The following is a 19413-nucleotide window of genomic DNA, read 5'->3' as shown; positions in this document are numbered from 1 at the left end:
ATAGTGATGAAGACGGATTACATTTTTTCAGGTTGTATTTTTGGTCAGGTTGTCCTGCTGTCGTGAAAAATTATGTGTACTTACTATTCGAGATCAAAGTTATTTACATCTCGTGCGCTTTTGAGTCCCTTACTGCGCTCAAGATTCTAAATAAGATTCACGAGCGTAGCGAGTCATAGGATCTTTCGCTTGCACGGGACTCAAAATAAGCACTCGAAGAAGTATCAAACTTTGCTCTCTTGTTATACAAATAACTATTGTTACAAATTTATAGTTCTCAGATTTTATAGGTCAACGGAAAGTAGGTACCCTATATGTTTTTATTTCCTTGAGAGTGTCATTTTTCTACTCGTCGACTGTAATGGTTGAATTAAGATTTCGTATACCAAACTGTAATTGGGTACATTTCATGTATGGGCTCCCAACTCAACTATAATATTTATTTCGAAACTGCTTAGTCAACTATAATGAAATGGACCAATCACAGCTCGCCACTGTCAAGAGGACGAAACAAAACGATAGCTCAAATTAATTACTTATTTATTTTAGGTTGTACAGTAGAAACAATTGCTTCATAAGTCATAAACGCACATGTAACACCCTTAATATAACATCCATAGACTACGAAAACTGCTTACCATTGCTTGTTAGGCTACAGTGGCCAAAATCGAGAAAAAACTGTCTAAAAATTTTATTTAGCAAGGAGCAAGTACCAGGGCCTCATGAGTTACGAGAAGGTGTCGCTAACCACCCCGCCGGGCCCCGGCGGCCGGGGCGCGTACGAGTATGAACTTATGAAGGTATCGCGGCTGCTCGCGTATCATAAATAGCTGTATACTTTTGACTTGTTTACCTGTATGATTTCATTAGTTTAAAGTATTATTTTTATTGACTTATTTTGAAGTTAGATTTTTTCACAGCTTCCAGGGACTGTAGACCTAACTAAGTACCTATATGGTTTTAAGATCAACTCGATATTCTCCACGCATGCCCAAGATAAATGGTCTTGATCGACAGACGGACAGACAGACAACAAAGTGATTTATAAGGGCTATAAAGGTTCCATTTCTTACTTTTAAGGCAGGGAACCATAAGAACTATATGTACCTACTGTAATTTCATTTCGTTTCATCTATGAAGTCAATATACAAGCAGTTAGCGTGGTTAGTTTCACTTAATAACATAGGTACTCGTAAAATATTCTTACGTCATATTTGTCTTTAATCAATATTTTGACAAACACAACGTGTATTTAACATTGCAAATAAACTATTTGAATACTTGATAACGTCATAAACTATGAGTTAAATAATAACGTTTATAGTATGTTCGTTAAAAAGACCTAATAGCTTTTTACTTGAATGACACGTACAGCATCAGAAGTAGCTGAGTATATTATGTGGTCAAAATTATATGAAATCGCTCTTACTCAAAAGTACAATTTGCTCAAATCGTTTTGAAGTCCTTCCCCCCGTATCAATTTCTACTTCCGACTGTTCAAACACAGGCTGTGTCAAAAATCTATCGCAATACGAAACAAACTCATCACACTGAGCAGTTTTATGAGTAAATCATTAAACAGTTCGATCAGAAATAGAAAAAATCGTCTACTAAGACTGTTTAAGAAAGTAAGCTCTTTCAGAAAATATGTTCTTAGTTAGAGTATATCAATCAAATCAATATACATAAATAGGTGTCTACTACCCTACTCACTAAAATTGTATATAATGACGGGCTATATCTGGCGAATGACAATTTAATTGTCTTGAATACACACTCCCTAACAATTACGTTGATTGTATCTAGTTACAGTAGATTACTGAGCTAATATTGCAACCATTGTTCCACTAATAAGTGCTAATGACGTATCAGATGACTCGAACAAATGCACAATCGTTTATAACAGTATACTATACCACATGAATGAGCATTTTCTGTCTGAATACCCTGGGACTCACATCGAAATGGAGGTAAAAACTTGTGATTTTGAGGATAACGATCAACTTCCTGTAAAAGTTGAAGAAGCAATAAGAAAGATAGTAAAGAAAGAAGGATATACAAATCATAAACAAACGTCTAAAGCCATATCTACGGACGGTGGTAATTATTTAGGATCATTATATGAAGTCAATGTTACAGGATACACAGAAGTTGGCAAAAAAGAAACAAATATATTTGTCAAAGGTATCATTCCTGGAGATCTTCTAAGTGTATTGTCGGTCACTGAAATTTTCAATACAGAAGTATTTTTTTACAATGATTTAGCAGTGGTATTTGATGAATTACAAAATGAAGCTAATGTGCCTGCAAAAGAGAGGTACAATATTGTTAACTCATTTCAAGAAAGTATACCAGAAGCTATAATTCTTGAAAATTTATCAAAGAAAGGATACAAGACGGGATTCAGGATGGATGTGATTTCCTTAAAATTTGCAGAGTTAACCGTTCAACAATTGGGAAGACTGCACGGGTTATCGTTTGCTTTAGAAAATAAGAAGCCAAATTATTTTAATCGGAAAATTAAATCTTTGTCCGTTCCTTATAAATTCAATGAAGACTTCAAGGGGTTAATAACAATTTCTGGAAAAAGGATATCGGAATGTTTGGATGATGATGTACGAGAAAGGTTTACTGCGTTCCTTGAAAAGTTATGGCATGATGTACAAAGGTACTATAGTGATCAGACATATAAAAGGACAATAGTACATTGTGACTACAGGGCGAACAATATTTTGATGAAAGAGATTGTAAGTTCTTTATTCATTTTCATTTACTTTATCAAACAATTATAATTATAATTATTTACATGCTCTGTTGTTAAGACCAAATATTCAATTTTTACTATTTTGCATTTAACATTTATACGTATAAAAAAATTCTGTCATATACTGCTATTTATGACTACATATTTTTTATTTTTGTTTTGGGGACAATCTTACACAGATCGACCCTAAACTAAGCAAAGCTTGTACTATGGATTAGTTTCCAGCATTATGGAATAGTAGCCTAATAAATACACACGTAAATACATAGAAAACACCCATGACTTAGGAACAAATATCTGTGTTCATCACACAAATAAATGCCCTTACCGGGATTCGAACCCGAGGCGGCTTTATAGGCAGCTGCTACTGCTACCCACCCGGCCAGACCGGTCGTCAATAAAAGTATTTTAGGCGTATTCTTATTTAATGGTCCCATCTAATTTTAATATTTATAACCTTTTCTAATTGCTCATAATGCTTTATTTATGCTTTAAGTCTACCTTTTTAATTCGAGTCCAATTTTACATTTTGAAATTATAAATAGCAGTAGGGTGGCAGTTTTCATACGCAAGTATCTAAAATGTAAATATAATATTTAATGTCATCTACAACATTTATCCCCGTATCCTCTTAAGGGATCTCTTCCAGCTAACCTTATTCATGTATACTATTAGATAATTTTGTGTTATTTTGTTCCATTTTACTCTTTTTTTTTATACTACGTCGGTGGCAAACAAGCATACGGCCCGCCTGATGGTAAGCAGAGGAGTTACATGCGCGTTGCCGACCCTAAACCCGCCCCCCCTCGTTGAGCTCTGGCAACCTTACTCACTCTAACTGTATTCTGACCCTGCACGAACTAGAGCCCATGGTTGACTGGTCGAGAATGTCTCTGGTATTAAGTCCGCTATTTCTACTCATGAAGAGTAATGTGCAATAAAGTTTAAATAAAATAAATAAATGAACATTGACGATTCCCGCGGCGTTGTCAGTCTTTTTTATTTACTAGAAACTTTAACAAATAAGTAATTCTCTTGTAGGATAAATAAGTGTAAAGTTTTAAAATATCAAGATTTATATTGTTCATCAAAATACCTAAGTACATTATATACGTGAACAGATGAGCCACTTTTTTTTTTCTATTTGGGAATGTGTATATTATTTCTACTCAAACATTTTATAGGTACAGTTTTCATACATATATTATTTATGAATTCTACTGTACAATAGTCCACGTAATACAAATCCTACATTTTCTTTTCCAGGACGGAGAAATCATCGATGTAGTACCGGTAGACTACCAGTTTATCCACTACGGCTGTCCTGTAACAGACTTTTTGTACTTCATCTTTCTGGGCACCGACCAAGAGTTCAGAAAAAATCACCTAGAACACCTCAAGGATCTCTACTTCGATTCCGTAACGAAAATGCTGAAATATTTCAATATAGATGTTAAATCTGTTTTCCCTAGAAAAGATTTTGAAGATTTGTACACAGAACTATTGGGTTTTGGTTTGTTTAGCTTCGTACAGATTATGCCTTTCATTTTCGCTGTCGAAGGTGAAATACCCGAACTGGGTAAAGACCAATTAGATGGTGAAAGTATTAAATGTGACGAGCGAATGAAAGGGAGGGCTAGAGGAATAGTGGATGATTTTATTCGGTGGGGTGTTATGTAATTTTTTATAAACTTTAATCGAAATAATTTTATTAGATAACATAATTGTATATTGTGATGCAATAAAGGTTTAATTCAGTTACTACATTATTCGATTTAACTTATCCATATAGGTGCTCGAAGAAAACCACGTACAACATGAAATTGTCAAAACCATGATAAATAAACAATAAAAACCCCATACTCATTTTTAGTCGATTTAAAATCATACTCATTTTTAGTCGATTTAAAATCGTAAATATTTTATTAGCGTTATCTTTAATTAAAGTGAATATTTACGAATAAGAACGATGTTGGCAAAAGATTAGAAATGACTAGATTGTTAACCAAGGGATGAAAGGCACCCGTACTCGAGGTACTTTGGCGATCGAACGCAGTGAGAGCTCCAATATTCCGAGACTGAAATGGTGCCTTTCACCCGAGTTGAACACTCTACTTTTCATTTCGAATACGAAAAAATAAAATACATTTGTATTTAAAAAACACGACTAAGAATAAACTTCAGTAGTTATTTCTTGAGGATACTTTCAATTAACAATTTAGGTAGAAATATCGTTATTTATTGTTAGACTAAATAAAATACACCAGTGATAATCAAATAAAGGATTTAAGACAATAAAAACAGACATAACTTGGGAAACTCCACTACGATGCCGCCATTGCCGCGATGCTCATCTGTCAGTTCTTGCCGTGCTATAGTGATGTGACCATATCCAATACCGATTGTAGGCTGCACTCGAGAAAGCCTTCATCATCGGTTATCATTATGTAATGGGGAGTTCATAATCAGAATGGAAATTTTACCACAAATCATTTTAGAACCAAAATTTTAAAAGTTTATCCTAAAAAAAAAGAAAAAAACGAACTTAGCAAGTACAGTGCTCTTGAGTAGAAACGTATCATTTTCTGCACACTTTTAGAACAACAACGACCCACTTTCAGAGCATGAGGATGAAAAATATTTATTATAAAATACACTTAAGTAAAAAAATATAAACATAATTATTATGGTGCGATAAGGCGCAAATATGTTTCCGTGCAATGTTCTATTTTTCTTTGCATAGATAACTTTATTTAAAGTTGTAAGTATTATAATCTGTAGTAAATTAATAAAATATATAGATTACAATGTATATTCAAAACCACAATCTCTACTTTTTTACACGTTTAGCCAGAGGCCGATTATAATTTAGAAATGTGTTACAATTTTGGATTTATGCGTGTATGGACTATAATGAAATGTATACAAATGTCCACTGGAATAATTTCGTCGCTGTATAATTTTGACAAAGTATAAAAATGTCCACGTGTATATTAGATGAAATATAAATATGTTGCAACAATAGACTAAAATAAAATATGACGATGTATACAAACATGATTGATAGATGATACAATACTATGATTGTAGACATTTTTATACTTTGATAATAGTCATTTTTAGGGTTCCGTAGTCAACTAGGAACCCTTATAGTTTCGCCATGTCCGTCTGTCTGTCTGTCTGTCTGTCTGTCCGGGGCTTTGCTCCGTGGTCGTTAGTGCTAGAAAGCTGAAATTTGGCATGGATTTATAAATCAATAAAGCCGACAAAGTCGTACAATAAAATCTAAAAATTTAATTTTTTTTAGGGTACCTCCCCTACACGTGAAGTGGGGGTGAAATTTTTTTTTCGCTTCAACCCTAAAGTGTGGGATATCGTTGGAAAGGTCTTTCAAAACTAATAGGGGTTTTCAAGAAACATTTTTTGATAAAGTCAATATATTCGGAGATAATCACTCCGAAAGAAAAAAAAATGTGTCCCCCCCCTCTAACTTTTGAACCATAGGTCCAAAAAATATGAAAAAAATCGTGGAAGTAGAGCTTAAGAAAGACATTAAATGAAAACTATAGCGGACATGATCAGTTTAGCTATTTTTGAGTTATCGCAAAAAGTTTTCCCTTCATAGTAAAAAGGCTTACTTTAATTAGGTACTGATTATGCAAATTTGCCTAAATAGGCAAACAAATGCTTAACTCGGGTGAAAGCTACCGTTTCATCCCTTGGTTAACAATTTACTATACTTTAAGCTCCAGTTTAGCTTATTGTGACGGAAGAGTAACTACGGAACCCTACACTGAGCGTGGCCCGACATGCTCTTGGCCGATTATTTATTATATTTCGACTTGACTAGACTTGAACGTTTTGATATATTGTCTTTCTAATAATCGGACAAATTTATGTTAGTAGACATTTTTATACATCGCCATGTTTCCTTATAGTCCATACACGCATAAATCCAATTTTTAATTAATAATGACGATGGCTCATGTTGATTCATGAGAAGAAAAAGCATTAGAAGTCATATCATTAGATATCTCGCTATTAGAGGGCACAAGATGCACCGTGAGCCATGTCAAGGTGACATTATAACATCACCATAACAAATTAGTTAATCAGAATCGGTCTCCAAGTAATTTGAAGAGTAATCTGTACCCCTAGTGTAACTTTGATCGACATCATAACGTGACGAACGCGTTTGCGTTAAGTCTCATTTTGTATAGGATTTTGAGTTTCCAAAACGTCCCGCTTGGCGCGCTGTTCAAAAACCCATACAAAATGAGACTAAACGCAAACGCGTACGTTTTGAAACGTGACGTACGCGTTTGCGTTTAGTACTGTTCTAGGGGGTACTGTTCTTGTGCCATCGCTTAAATTGCGTTTCAAATGTATTTAGAGGCAGGGGTTGTATGTTCCCCGGATGGTAATTGAATATCCTTATAATATTTATATATTTTTTTTTTCTTAATTTATTGAGAAACAAACAGTCTTAAAATAAACATATTATGAGCAACTTAGCTAATAGCTATGGATTGATTTCGTTATAGACCTATAGTTTCCTAATTTTAAATTATTCGATGTACAATTGAAAAAATAATAATAGTGTAAACTTATAGCGTACATAACAAAAGCGTAAATTTATATATAAAATATATATATATATATATATATATATATATATATATATATATATGTAGAGAACTGAGAAAATACTTAAATCACAGGTACCTATTATCAGGTTGCTGCAGGTCTGGTTGTTGATATTATGATAAAAATACTGCTTTAGATTTAAATATAACTCTTAGGAATAAAGAGTATTTAAGAAAAAAGAACACTAGGTAAGATAGACTACCCGACCTACCTGTCTTTTTCTCACTGTATTAATAAGAGAGGGATGGGTTGTATATCTAGCGGGAAAGATACTGTCGCGCCCCTCCTACTGGTACAAGTTTATATGGATATCTTGTTTTTTGTAGTAAACATTTCTTACGTATTTAATGACATAATCTGCATTCATGGTCGTACTTGTTTGATGTATTTTTTTATCTTAAATACAATCTTCCCAAACAAACACTTACATAAAACCTAGTAATTCATTGTACAGTCGCCATCAGATATATGGTAGCGGCCAAGGTACTCAAATATTTCGGAGCAGCATTAAATTTCAATATATTAGTTACGATATTATAGACCTTATCTATAGGTCTATAATATCGGACCATATAATTCGCCGTAAATTTGGGAGCAGCGACTTTACAATTAATTCGTGACATACAATGAGACAAAGATATCGTAACAAACAGATCGTCAATGGTATCTAAGCAGTCAAGGTGATCATAAATATCGGAACATTTATGAAAAAATATACTGTAAATCCGTATGACATAGTACAGTCGCCATCAGATATATCGGAGCGGCCAAGGTGGTCACAAATATCTGAACAAAACCTCTATTGTCAAGGCGATAAAGTACATGTTCAGATATTTGTCCGCTCCGATATATTTGATGGCGACTACCTACACATTTGAATTCGTTACTACCTATATTGACTAAGTTGTCAATGTCAAGGATGATTTTGACGACTATTATGGATGAGCAAGTAAGTTTCTTAGACACATGAGATAATTTCAAGCAGCATTCTCGAAAACTGTATATTGATAGGTAAGCTAACGACACCAGTGCTCGATATTCACGCAATGATCGACACTTTCAACCTTATTTCATAAGTAATAGACGTGAACTACTGGTGTCGTTTATTGGGTATTAAGTTGTCGATCATTGGTATCACTACCTTATTCATATGAATATAAAAACTTAATATAAATAAAAAAACTGATTTAGTAGAAAATATTTTTATTTTAAGAATCAAACACGAACAATATTTACTTATACCATTAAAATAACCTTTTAATACGTGCTTCGCTAGCCGTAAACAAAATAAAACTCTGCTTTTCTTCAGCCTGTGAAAACGTTAGTACTTCGTGTAACTTCCCGGTGGCTCGGCGTTTAATACAGCTTGCAATCGTCTTCGCATTGAGCCGACCAGATTTTCACACACGTTTCGCCCTCTAAAAGACTCCCAAACGTTAAGAGCGTGGCGTCTTAAAGCATCTTTGGTGCGACACTGGTTTCCGTCCCACTCTTGCACCATTTTACCCCATAGATTTTCTATGGGGTTGAGATCGGGGCTCTTTGCAGGCATTTTTATGCGAGTCAGCACATCTCTGTGGTCATGAATCCATCCCTGAACCAAGCGAGCATTATGCACCGAGCTGTTGTCTTGCATGAATGTTATATGCTCATTGGGGTAAAATATTTGGGCAGTAGGCAAAAACGACTCCTCAAGTATTTCTTTGTAATCCACCGCATTCATACGACCTGTAATTTCTACCAGCTCCCCTGGGCCATCTTTACACATCCAGCCCCAAAATCCAATTGTAATACGCCCACTCTGGCGGTTAGGCACTACATTTTGCTCCAGATAACGCGTATTGTCTCTAACTCATTCTGCCATTATCTGCTGAACAGAACACCTTTTCGTCCATAAAAATGACTTTATTAAAATTATGATTCAAATACCTAGCTGCAAATTGCAACCTGTCCTCTTTGTGTCTATCAGTTAGTGCCGGTTTCCTTGCTGGCACTCTATTTTGTAAACCACCCTCTTTTAGACGCCGTCGTATGGTACTGCTCGATACTTGGTATTGGTTTGCAAACTGGGTGGTATTTATGAATCTTTCTTCACGAGCTTGATTTATAATATCCATGTCTAGACGCCGTGTCGTAGAACGTGGACGTCCAAAAGATACATGATTCGACAAAGCTCCTTCTTGCTGCCATCTCTCCAGCCATCGATACACGGTGTTTCTCTGAAATAAAATTTTAATTTATTAAATCATTATCGTAATAACCTTTGCATTTAAATTCTGTAAGTATGTATAGTAAACAATACTTACTGCAACTCCAACTTCATTAGCTACGTCTGTTATAGGCAGACCATCATTCCGCAATTGTATAATTTTCTTTTTTATTTCAATATCTACGCGATAGGGTATCATGGTCGTGGGCAAAATTGTTAAAGATTAAAATAACAATTTTCGCAGTCTACTTTCGATAAAATATTACGAGGATAACAATTGCAGGAAGTTGTCAACGTCAAGAATATAGAAAACCAAGAAAACATGAAGAAATCAAATATCGAACGCAGTTTGAAGTAGGACTACGCGAGTTAAAAGAGTTCGCACGTGAAAGATAATTACCAAGTAGGTTCTAGTACTTGATCAACAATTCAAACGTGATAGATATTAGATACCTATACTAATCATTTTAAGTGCAGTCGCCATCAGATATATCGGAGCGGCCAAGGTGGTCACAAATATCTGAACAACGCTATTCTCAAGGCGATAAAGTGCATGTTCAGATATTTTGAGTGCCTTCGCCGCTCCGATATATTTGATGGCGACTGTACAGTCGCCATCAGATACATCGGAGCGGCCAGGGTACTCAAAAATATGCGAACAAGCACTTTATCGCCTGGACAATAGAGGCGTAGGGATGTGACGACCCCATCGCCCACTGGTTTTCACCAGCGCAATCAGTCAACGCAGGGCAGCTTGTGGCGAGCTGTTGGAGAGTAGCGACTCCACGTACCTGAGTGCCCCTGGGGTGCCCTGTCGGATGGTGGGACAGGTCCCCTGCCTCTGGCTTGCCTTAGCCGGCTGTCCAGAGTGGGGTCGTTAGAGCTTTGTTTTCGAGGGTAGATGTGGAAACCTACGTGGCGAGTTGGCTATATGTTTAAAGTCCAGTGACACCTCTCTACCCCCAGCTCCCGCACCGGTGTTGCCCTTGAGCCATCTTTGATGTCGCTTTTTATGGGGGCCCATCTTGCGGAGGGCGAGTCACCGTCTGCCGGAAATAAAATTGGATACCGTTTTATTAGGCAGGCGTCCGGTTCTTCATCCAATAGCCCAGTAATCAGTCCATACTATTCACCCAATAGCCTAGTACATTTTAGACTCCATTAACTCTCAATAGTCCTTACACCATGGCGGGTGCTGTCGCTTAGTGTACCCCTCTCTTTTCATTAAATTGTCAAAAGGGCCTCTGCGCGTTGGCTTCGGCTCCGCATACGCCTCCCAAAGGTCCGGAACACCATTGTTCCGTGGTCGGGAAAGACATACACGATAATAATAATGTAAAACGTAGCCTAAGAACGAAAATGAATAAAGGAAATAATAATGTTATTTTTATCCAAAAAAAAGCAAAACTACTTATAAGGTAGAATTCATAAATCCGCGGACTGATTTGACAGCTCTTTTCATACATTTGACAATCGCTTTGTATGCCAGGAGCTGTCAAATCAGTCCGTGGAATTATGGATTTTAACTTAGACGGGGAGCTGGCCACGTCAGATATGACACAATAATGAGAGCAACGAAACCCCTCTAGTTAGTTTGCAATACTATGCTTATTTCTAGATCCGGACATCTGGCAGCTGTAAAGTGGTGGAGGTAAAAGAAAGCAAATAACTTGAAGAAAATAAATTCTAGAGTTCTGGTTTTGATCCAATATTATGAAAAATTATGTAATTAATTAGATTATACATATAATATCTAAAGGTTTCGATTGGCGGAAGTAGTGCCAAATGATGTATAATGTAATTTTTGGTTACTCGCCTACTGTTCTTGTTTGCGCAATAATACACAATGTTTTTTGTTCTAATGTTAAAATATAGGCCCTGTTCTCTATAAATGACACAACTTTAGCAGTTTTTACCTATTGCGTCATTACTTTTTTTCAACTTAAAAACTTTGTTGGTCTGTCACTCTGATCTCCACCCATTAAAAGCTGCCAGATGCCCGGATCTAGCAATAAGGATGGTTATGCAATCTAACTGGACTGATTACAAACCTCTCATTATTGTGTGACATCTGACGTGGCCAGCTCTTAGACCATTACTTACATCAGATCTGAACCCATGACTTTGTGCTTTAACTTTTTCGACGCCATGTCAAACGCAAAACCTACCACTCAGATGCCACGACATCTAAATGTCAAAAATGAAGTTAAACTTTATGCGTGTGCATGTAGGACTATTTTGCTCTGTGGTGGGTGACCGATATATCGGTCTTTGGCGTTGGACCTGTGGTGCCGATATATACGTCTTTGGCGTGGAAAAGGTTAATAGTCAAGGGACTATCAATTACGCCATTAAGCATCTGACATCTGACATAATTTGACGAAATTAAGCTACTCATTCTACGCCCGCCAATTTTGACATTGCGTCGAAACAACGATTTTGTAGGCATTTAGTTTTGTAAAAAAAATTGTCTAATTCGAAAAAGACGGAAACATAGGTATTTTGTCACGATGACAAGTCCACACTCTTTTCGGTGAATGTCACAACAAACAATTTCGTTCTAAATTTAAAGTATTGATAACATAGTATTAATGCCTGTCTGAAACCTTATTTTCATGGGTCCAATCTTAACTACTTTAAGTTGTATTACACAAACTTAAGGTACATTTTCTATAAATGTTCCGATCTTTATGATCACCTTGACTGCTTAGATACCATTGACGATCTGTTTGTTACGATATCTTTACCTTATTGTATGTCACGAATTAATTGAAAAGTCGCTGCTCCCAAATTTATGGCGAATTATATGGTCCGATATTATAGACCTTATCTATCGTAACTAATATATTGAAATTTAATGCTGCTCCGAAATATTTGAGTACCTTGGCCGCTACCATATATCTGATGGCGACTGTACATAACACTGCAAATATTGCAGTATATGCAAACCATACAAAAAAGCTTAAAACGGTCCAGTCCGTATTTGCTCGGATCTGCTGCAAAATAAGTTAAAAAAAATCTTCTAACTATAAGTTAAGTGAAAATTGTGATCAATTTCCTCTAAAAGTTAAAGAAGAAATCAATAGTATAGTTGAGAAAGAAGGTTATCAAGATCATAAACTAGCAACTAAAGCTATATTTACTGACGGTGGTAATTTTTGGTAAATGACACAGGATTTACAGAAAATGGTCATATGGAAACAAATTTAAATGTCAAAATTATAATTCCCGGTGATCATTTAAGTGTTGTATCAGTCCCTGATATATTCAACACAGAATTATTTTTCTACAATGATTTAGCGGTGGTATTTGATGACGCAACTTGTTCGCCGCGAGCACGCAACGTGTTCGCCGCGAGTACAGTCAGCATCAAAAGTAGCGGATGAAACAACGCGCCAAAAGTATCTGATATTCCGGATAACTTTTCCAAATACAGATAATTCTCTAAAAATCACCTTCAAAACTATATCTTTTACAGTCTAAATTTGTCTACATATAGAACCATCAACTTTTGTTAAGCTGTTACAGAATGGTAGATACTTTTGAAACCTTGTTTGATCCGCTACTTTTGATGCTGACTGTACATAGTATACAGTGAAATACAGTCGCCATATATATCGGAATGGCCAAATATCTTAAAACGCCTCTATTGCCAATGCGTTAGAGTGCATGTTCAAATATTAAGAGCTACTCGGCCGCTCCAAAATATCTGATGGTGACTGTACAAAAATTACTGTTTTGTAAACACGTGACGCTTTAATGGTAAACATAGTAAATTACAGAGTAATTATACGTATAGGTGGTGAATGACAGTATTTACAAGGAAAAGGCGTAGTCATGTTATTGTATATTATTTGTCAGAGGTATACGTTGGGCCTTGTCATGACGTTGGCGTGTCAATTTGTCGACACAAGCGGGTAGTATGACTTTTTTCTTATACTACGTCGGTGGCAAACAAGCATACAGCCCGCCTGATGGTAAGCAGTATCCGTAGCCTATGTACGCCTGCAACTCCAGAGGAGTTACATGCGCGTTTCCGACCCTAACCCAAAGGTTGCCAGAGCTCAACGAGGGGCGGGAGGGGCGCCCCTCGTTGAGCTCTGGCAACCTTACTCACCGGCAGGAACACAACACTATGAGTAGGGTCTAGTGTTATTTGGCTGCGATTTTCTGTAAGGTGGAGGTACTTCCCCAGTTCGGCTCTGCTCTAGATCTGGAATGACATCCGCTGTGCTGTGCCCTACCACCCAGAGCGAGATGACATTCACAATGCCCATACCTCTCTAGTGGACGTAGGTTAAGGACGTACCCGGGTCCAATGACTTTCTTTATACCGGTGTTTTTTAAAGTCCGTTTATTTTAAGTGCGCATTCCTGAGCTTAAATTAAGTGATTTTCTCAAAGAAACCTGTATTCTAATTAACTCCATTTTGGAGCTAATGATTTATTTTCTTCTAATAAGGTTCCTACGAGCATGTACACTTGCCTTAGGGCGTGTTTATATATTGATTAGTGTTTAGTATGAGTTTATACGTTTATTAACGCAAGTACTATCTCGGACGATTGATATTCGAAATGCCATTGATAAGTATGTCATAGTTTTTAATATGTTTGGTGGATTCAAATATAATTTGCGTGTTACAACAACGCTATTAATTACTTTTTGCAGAAAATAATAATAATAATAACTATGCCATTCAGTTTCCATGTGAAAAATATTTTGTGAAAAGTATTTAAATACAAAATACAAGTACTTCCTTGATATCCTATGTATGCAAAATATAAAATAGTTTTCATTTGTATTTAAAATACTTAATACAAAATAGGTATTTTCGCCTATACCACGCTTCTTTGAAGGTAGGTCTCAAGATGAATATGTCTAAGACTAAGATTATGACGAACATCCCCGGTAAATCGATTCCAATCATTAAGGTTGGGAACGAAATACTAGAGGTGGTCGAGCAGTACTTGTATCTTGGACATATTCTATCATTTGACAAAACACATCAGCAGAAGGAGATCTCCAGGAGAATTCAGCTGGGTTGGGCGGCATTTAATAAATTAGCGGACATCCTGAGACCTGCTAACATTCCACAATGCCTGAAAACTCGCCTCTTCAATCAATGTGTCCTGCCCACCATGACCTACGGTGCCGAGACATGGACGCTCACCAAGGAGGCTGTGCATAAAATCTGTGTAGCACAGAGAGCCATGGAGCGCGCCATGCTCGGTATCAAGCTTCAAGATCGAGTAAGGAATGTCGAGATCCGTCGTCGCACCAAGGTGCTAGACGTGGGTTGCGTCATTACCAACCTAAAATGGAGTTGGGCGGGACATGTTGCTAGGCAGAGTGATGGCAGGTGGACTAAAGTGTTAACGGAATGGTGGCCGCTTTCGGATGAAAGAAGCCCCTGGCGTACGTTGGCTCGTTGGGTGGACGACATTCGGAAAATTGCGGGACACTTCTGGATGCGATTAGCTCAGGATCGGGACAAGTGGCGTACTGGAAGAGAGGCCTATGCTCAGCAGTGGGCGATAAAAGGCTGATATGATGATGAAGGTATTTTCAAAATACTTTTTTAAATACAAATACTTTGCGTAACGGTACTTTGTATAGTGCATACCTAGTCTGAATTAAAAAGTATTACTCCGAATTTACAAGTTGGAAAGGCTTTCTTTACTCTTTATAAACAGGGTGTCAATCAGTCCTCTAGAGTGCAAATTTAGTGATATTTCTTCATATTAACCGGTTGAATAGAATTTTAAGTGATGGTTTTTAATGGTCAATTTTTAAAAACATTAATTTAGATTTATAATGTTTTATATCTAGTGTATACCTCTCGTTGGTTGGTGAACGCGGCTCGTTTGTGTTCCACCAGGGCAGAAAAGTTTGTTCACGTCTCGGCCTTGGAACGCTCGCAACGCTCAAGATACCATTTTTAGCCACGACTCTGTCCGTCCGTCCGTCTGTCACAACGCTAAATATCTCGAGAACCACTTAAGCTATCGATTTGAAATTTGGAATAGTTATGAACAACGCTAACCTTGACACGTTGAAAGTATTATTTTTAATTTTTGATAACTATGGAAAATGTCAAATTATGAAGAAGGGGCAAAATTTCAGAGTCTAGTGACTAGGTCAAGTGGGGTATCATTTGAAAGAGCTTAAATTGTACATTCCGATTTTTTTTTTTTTCGTATTAAAAAAGATTGATTTATGGAGAAAAATGTGAGAAATATCAAGTCCCCCCCCCCATATATCCGAAATTTACCAAAAAAATATATTTTTTTTACACAATATTAACATTAGGTACTATAAATTTTACAGGAAAAATATAATCAGACCTCTATCTTGGTACCTTTTTTTTAATTAACAAAACATTTCCGAACACTGTTTGCAATTTAACTAACTTTACGTGTGTTTATTACACTTGAAATTTTTATTAATTTCATTTCTAATTAATAAATTAACTAAAAATCCCATACAAAATGAGACTTAACGCAAACGCGTACATCACGTTTCGCTAACGAATAAATTTACACTACTGAAAATTAGTAAGTTATTTTTATGTTATTCAGTTTAGGGAGCTAAAATCGTTTACAGAAAAATAACTACTGTGAAAGGAATAACTTCACTCTTGTACAAATAAGATGACATTTGTTTTTGTTCTGTTACTTTTGTACTATAATGTAAATTGTTGTTCTACTCTAAAAGCCCAAAAAAATAATAATAATAATAAATAAATATAATAGGACATGTTTACACAAGAAAGATTGTGATGTGGTTATTAAAACAATATAAATAACATGCTAAAAATATAGCCCCTTATCATAATGACGAATTAATACAAAATCAAAAATATGCAGGAAATAAACTAACGAAAAATACCCCATTTTTCAAAATCATCTAAAAGACCTCTAACCCTTTCATCCATTTTCGGATCTGGAGTAACAGAAAGTGTTCCCAAATCATCTTTAGCAATGTCAGGGACGTCATCATCATTAGTGAAGAGTATGGGCGTCAGCAGAAGACTATATGCTAGACCAAAATCTAGTCTTTTCTTGTACTCTGTTTCAAATTCACGCCGTGGGTACACTGACTCAACATCCATGTTAAAGTACTTAAGGAACATTCTTAAACTTTCGTAATACAGGTCTTTCAGATCATTAAGATGGTTTCTTCTAAACTCTTGGTCTGTGCAAAGGAAGATGAAATAGATGAAGTCAAGGACAGGACACCCGTAGTACAGCAACTGATAGTCCACTGGTATGACTTCAGTTATATTATCGCCATCCTGCAATATAATATTTATATTTTTGTTTACCGGTTATTAGAGAAACATAAAACAACAATAGAGACTGTATTTATAAATCCATAAACCTTTTAAATAATATACGTAATTTTGATTAGTTGGAATGATAACTTTATTGCATAAATTAAATTTCGAATTCAATTGACTTGATAGACCTTTTCCCGATCTTGCCACACGCGTTACTATACAACACTATGCTAAATAGATTACAATAATAAATGTACTTACTTTTTTCACAAGAATATTGTTAGCCCTGTAGTCTCCATGGCATAAGCAGCATCTAATTCCGGCATTATCAAAGTGGTTCTTTTTCAAGGTCTCCAGAAAGCCGGACTTGAATTTGTTCAGTTTATCTTTCTGGTCTTCATCCACACATTTGTCCGTATACGTGCTCATATTATCAATGAATTTTTGATAATCATCGTTAAATTGCAATGTAAATTTCAATGACCTAATTTTCTTTGCAAAGTATTCAGGATGTTGTTCTTCCAAGACCCAGGATAAACCGTGGAACCTCGCCAGCTGCTGAACAGAGAGTTGTGCAAACTTAAGAGGAGCGACTTCCATTCGATGAACCGTCGTGAAGCCCTTTTTAGCAAGGTTCTCCAGAATTATTGCGTTCGGGTTCATGGCATCGTAACTTTTAACCATATTGTATCTTTCTTCAACTGGAATATTGGCTTTGTTTTGTATATCATCATACAGTTTTGAGAGGTGTCCGTAAAAGAAATTCTCCAAGCTGTAACATTCTGCAACATCTATAATAGTCACTTGTATGTCATCCATTTTATTTTTAATAAAGATATTGGTCTCTTTATCACCATCCACAGTTTTTCCTTTAATGTCAACTTCGAACAGGTTTGCCAAGAAGTTACCGCCGCTGGTTGAAATTGACCTGTTGACCGTTTTGTACGTTATATATCCTTCTTTTTCTACGATTTTGTCAATGGCTGCTTGCAATGGCGGCGGTAGAACTTTATCACCATCGGATAGAACTTTGAACGGTGCTTCCATTTTGATGAACGCTTTAAAGTAGTTCAAGATCTCGAGCACTAGTGATAGGTAGACTACGAATCGATGGAATATGCGTTTCCTTATATATTTACCTCGGTGTACCTAAAGGTATTTTCATGATGAGACATTTATTAGCAATGCAAAAAACAACATTCCATTGTCAGTGCGGTAATTTTCCTTAGATTATATTGCTATTTAATACATTATGTAACCTAATTAATAGTTAAAGAATGCGACCATTTCAGAGGATAGTATATTATAAAAATGCAGAGTTAAAACAAATTCCGCGCAAATTATTAAAAATAAAAATAAAATAAATCGAACGTTATTTATTGACAATAACAATATACATAATGGATATATACAGATGATTACTATTACTATAATAAATTAAATAAAGTTTTATTTTCAGGCAACTCGTACAGTCGTACACGTACAGTATCAATCTAAGTGGAAATAGTATAAAAGTAGAACAATTAAATTAGTTAAAAGCTCCTAAATCCTAACTCTTATAACAGCACAACACTTCTACAAATCACTTTTACGAAACTCCTACATGTTACCCTTGTTTCATCACTAAAATAGGACACCCATAATCAATTAGTTTAAAGTTTGGCATTTAAAATACTGTCTATTATTTCTCCACAGGCCCAAGTGCGTGGCAGTTATAATAGTAGTAAAACACTTTATTGTACAAAATGAAACATAAAACAGGAAAGAACACACATCATTTGTACAAAGGCGTACAGCAGTTGTTATTTGCTTTTTGATTAAGTGTTTAACTACAGTCTCGAAATTTGGGGAATCTCCGCTGACTGGCGTCGCGTCTTCGTGGTGCAGAGACTAACTGTAGAAATAATAACCAACGACCCTCTCGTCTTATTACATCGGTTAGGAATATAACAGATGTGAAAACGGATATTATTAAGGAAAGCAACACGACTCTGCCAATGTACTCACTATTGCGTTTCGAGCCCATGCATGCAGAGATACTGTAGAATAGGACTATGATTTGGTCAAGGATTTAAAAAGATTTTTTTTTTTTGCCATAAAAGTCTCATATTTAATAGCCCAGACTGCATCATAATTTCATAGAGCTTTGACGTTTACAATATTTTTTTTACAATCTGTGCTATCAAAATCGCTGCCGACTTAGCTTGGTCCGACTTTGTTATGGTTCCCATTACTAAGCCATTTGATCTACATGTGTAAAGGTCATTATAATAAACGAAATATGTATTAATAATTTATTTGATTCCGCTACCTAAAGGTTGTCTGGAAGAGACTGCTGCTATATAAATCGCAAGTCAGACCCCATATGGAGTATTGCTGTCACCTCTGAGCAGGAGCACCTGCATGCCAGCTTGGACCCTTTGACTCAGTCCAAAGGCGCGCTGTGCGAATCGTTGACGATCCCAAACTCACAAGCGGTATTGAACCTTTAAGTCTAAGGAGAGACTTTGCCTC

The 19413-nt window shown here is 36.0% G+C and overlaps 3 protein-coding genes and 1 long non-coding RNA gene across 5 annotated transcripts in view; 2 read left to right on the top strand and 2 right to left on the bottom strand.

Moving 5' to 3' along the window:
• The window catches only part of LOC133523240 (uncharacterized), an 89569-nt gene extending 82284 nt beyond the window's left edge, over positions 1-7285 (top strand). Inside the window, exon 2 of the long non-coding RNA XR_009800203.1 lies at positions 6469-7285. This is a non-coding gene — a long non-coding RNA (uncharacterized LOC133523240). The remainder of the gene's footprint in view (positions 1-6468) is intronic.
• The window catches only part of LOC133523223 (uncharacterized), a 524757-nt gene that overhangs the window by 431479 nt on the left and 73865 nt on the right, over positions 1-19413 (bottom strand). The gene's annotated exons all lie outside the window — the stretch shown is intronic.
• On the top strand, positions 1920-4530 carry LOC133523230 (uncharacterized). The gene is made up of 2 exons (XM_061858711.1): positions 1920-2747; positions 4031-4530. The coding sequence occupies exons 1-2, from the start codon at positions 1920-1922 to the stop codon at positions 4442-4444; spliced, it is 1242 nt and encodes a 413-aa protein (XP_061714695.1). The 3' UTR covers positions 4445-4530.
• On the bottom strand, positions 15995-19230 carry LOC133523215 (uncharacterized). The gene is made up of 2 exons (XM_061858693.1): positions 17161-19230; positions 15995-16914 (listed from the first exon to the last, which is right to left on the bottom strand). Exons 1-2 carry the CDS (start codon positions 17944-17946, stop codon positions 16495-16497), a joined length of 1206 nt encoding a protein of 401 aa, XP_061714677.1. The 5' UTR covers positions 17947-19230; the 3' UTR covers positions 15995-16494.

The sequence above is a fragment of the Cydia pomonella genome, chromosome 12 (genome assembly GCF_033807575.1).
Source record: "Cydia pomonella isolate Wapato2018A chromosome 12, ilCydPomo1, whole genome shotgun sequence".
NCBI classification, from domain to species: domain Eukaryota; kingdom Metazoa; phylum Arthropoda; class Insecta; order Lepidoptera; family Tortricidae; genus Cydia; species Cydia pomonella.
The sequence above is the reverse complement of the archived record's forward strand: the minus strand, read 5'-3'. Positions and strand labels throughout refer to the sequence as shown.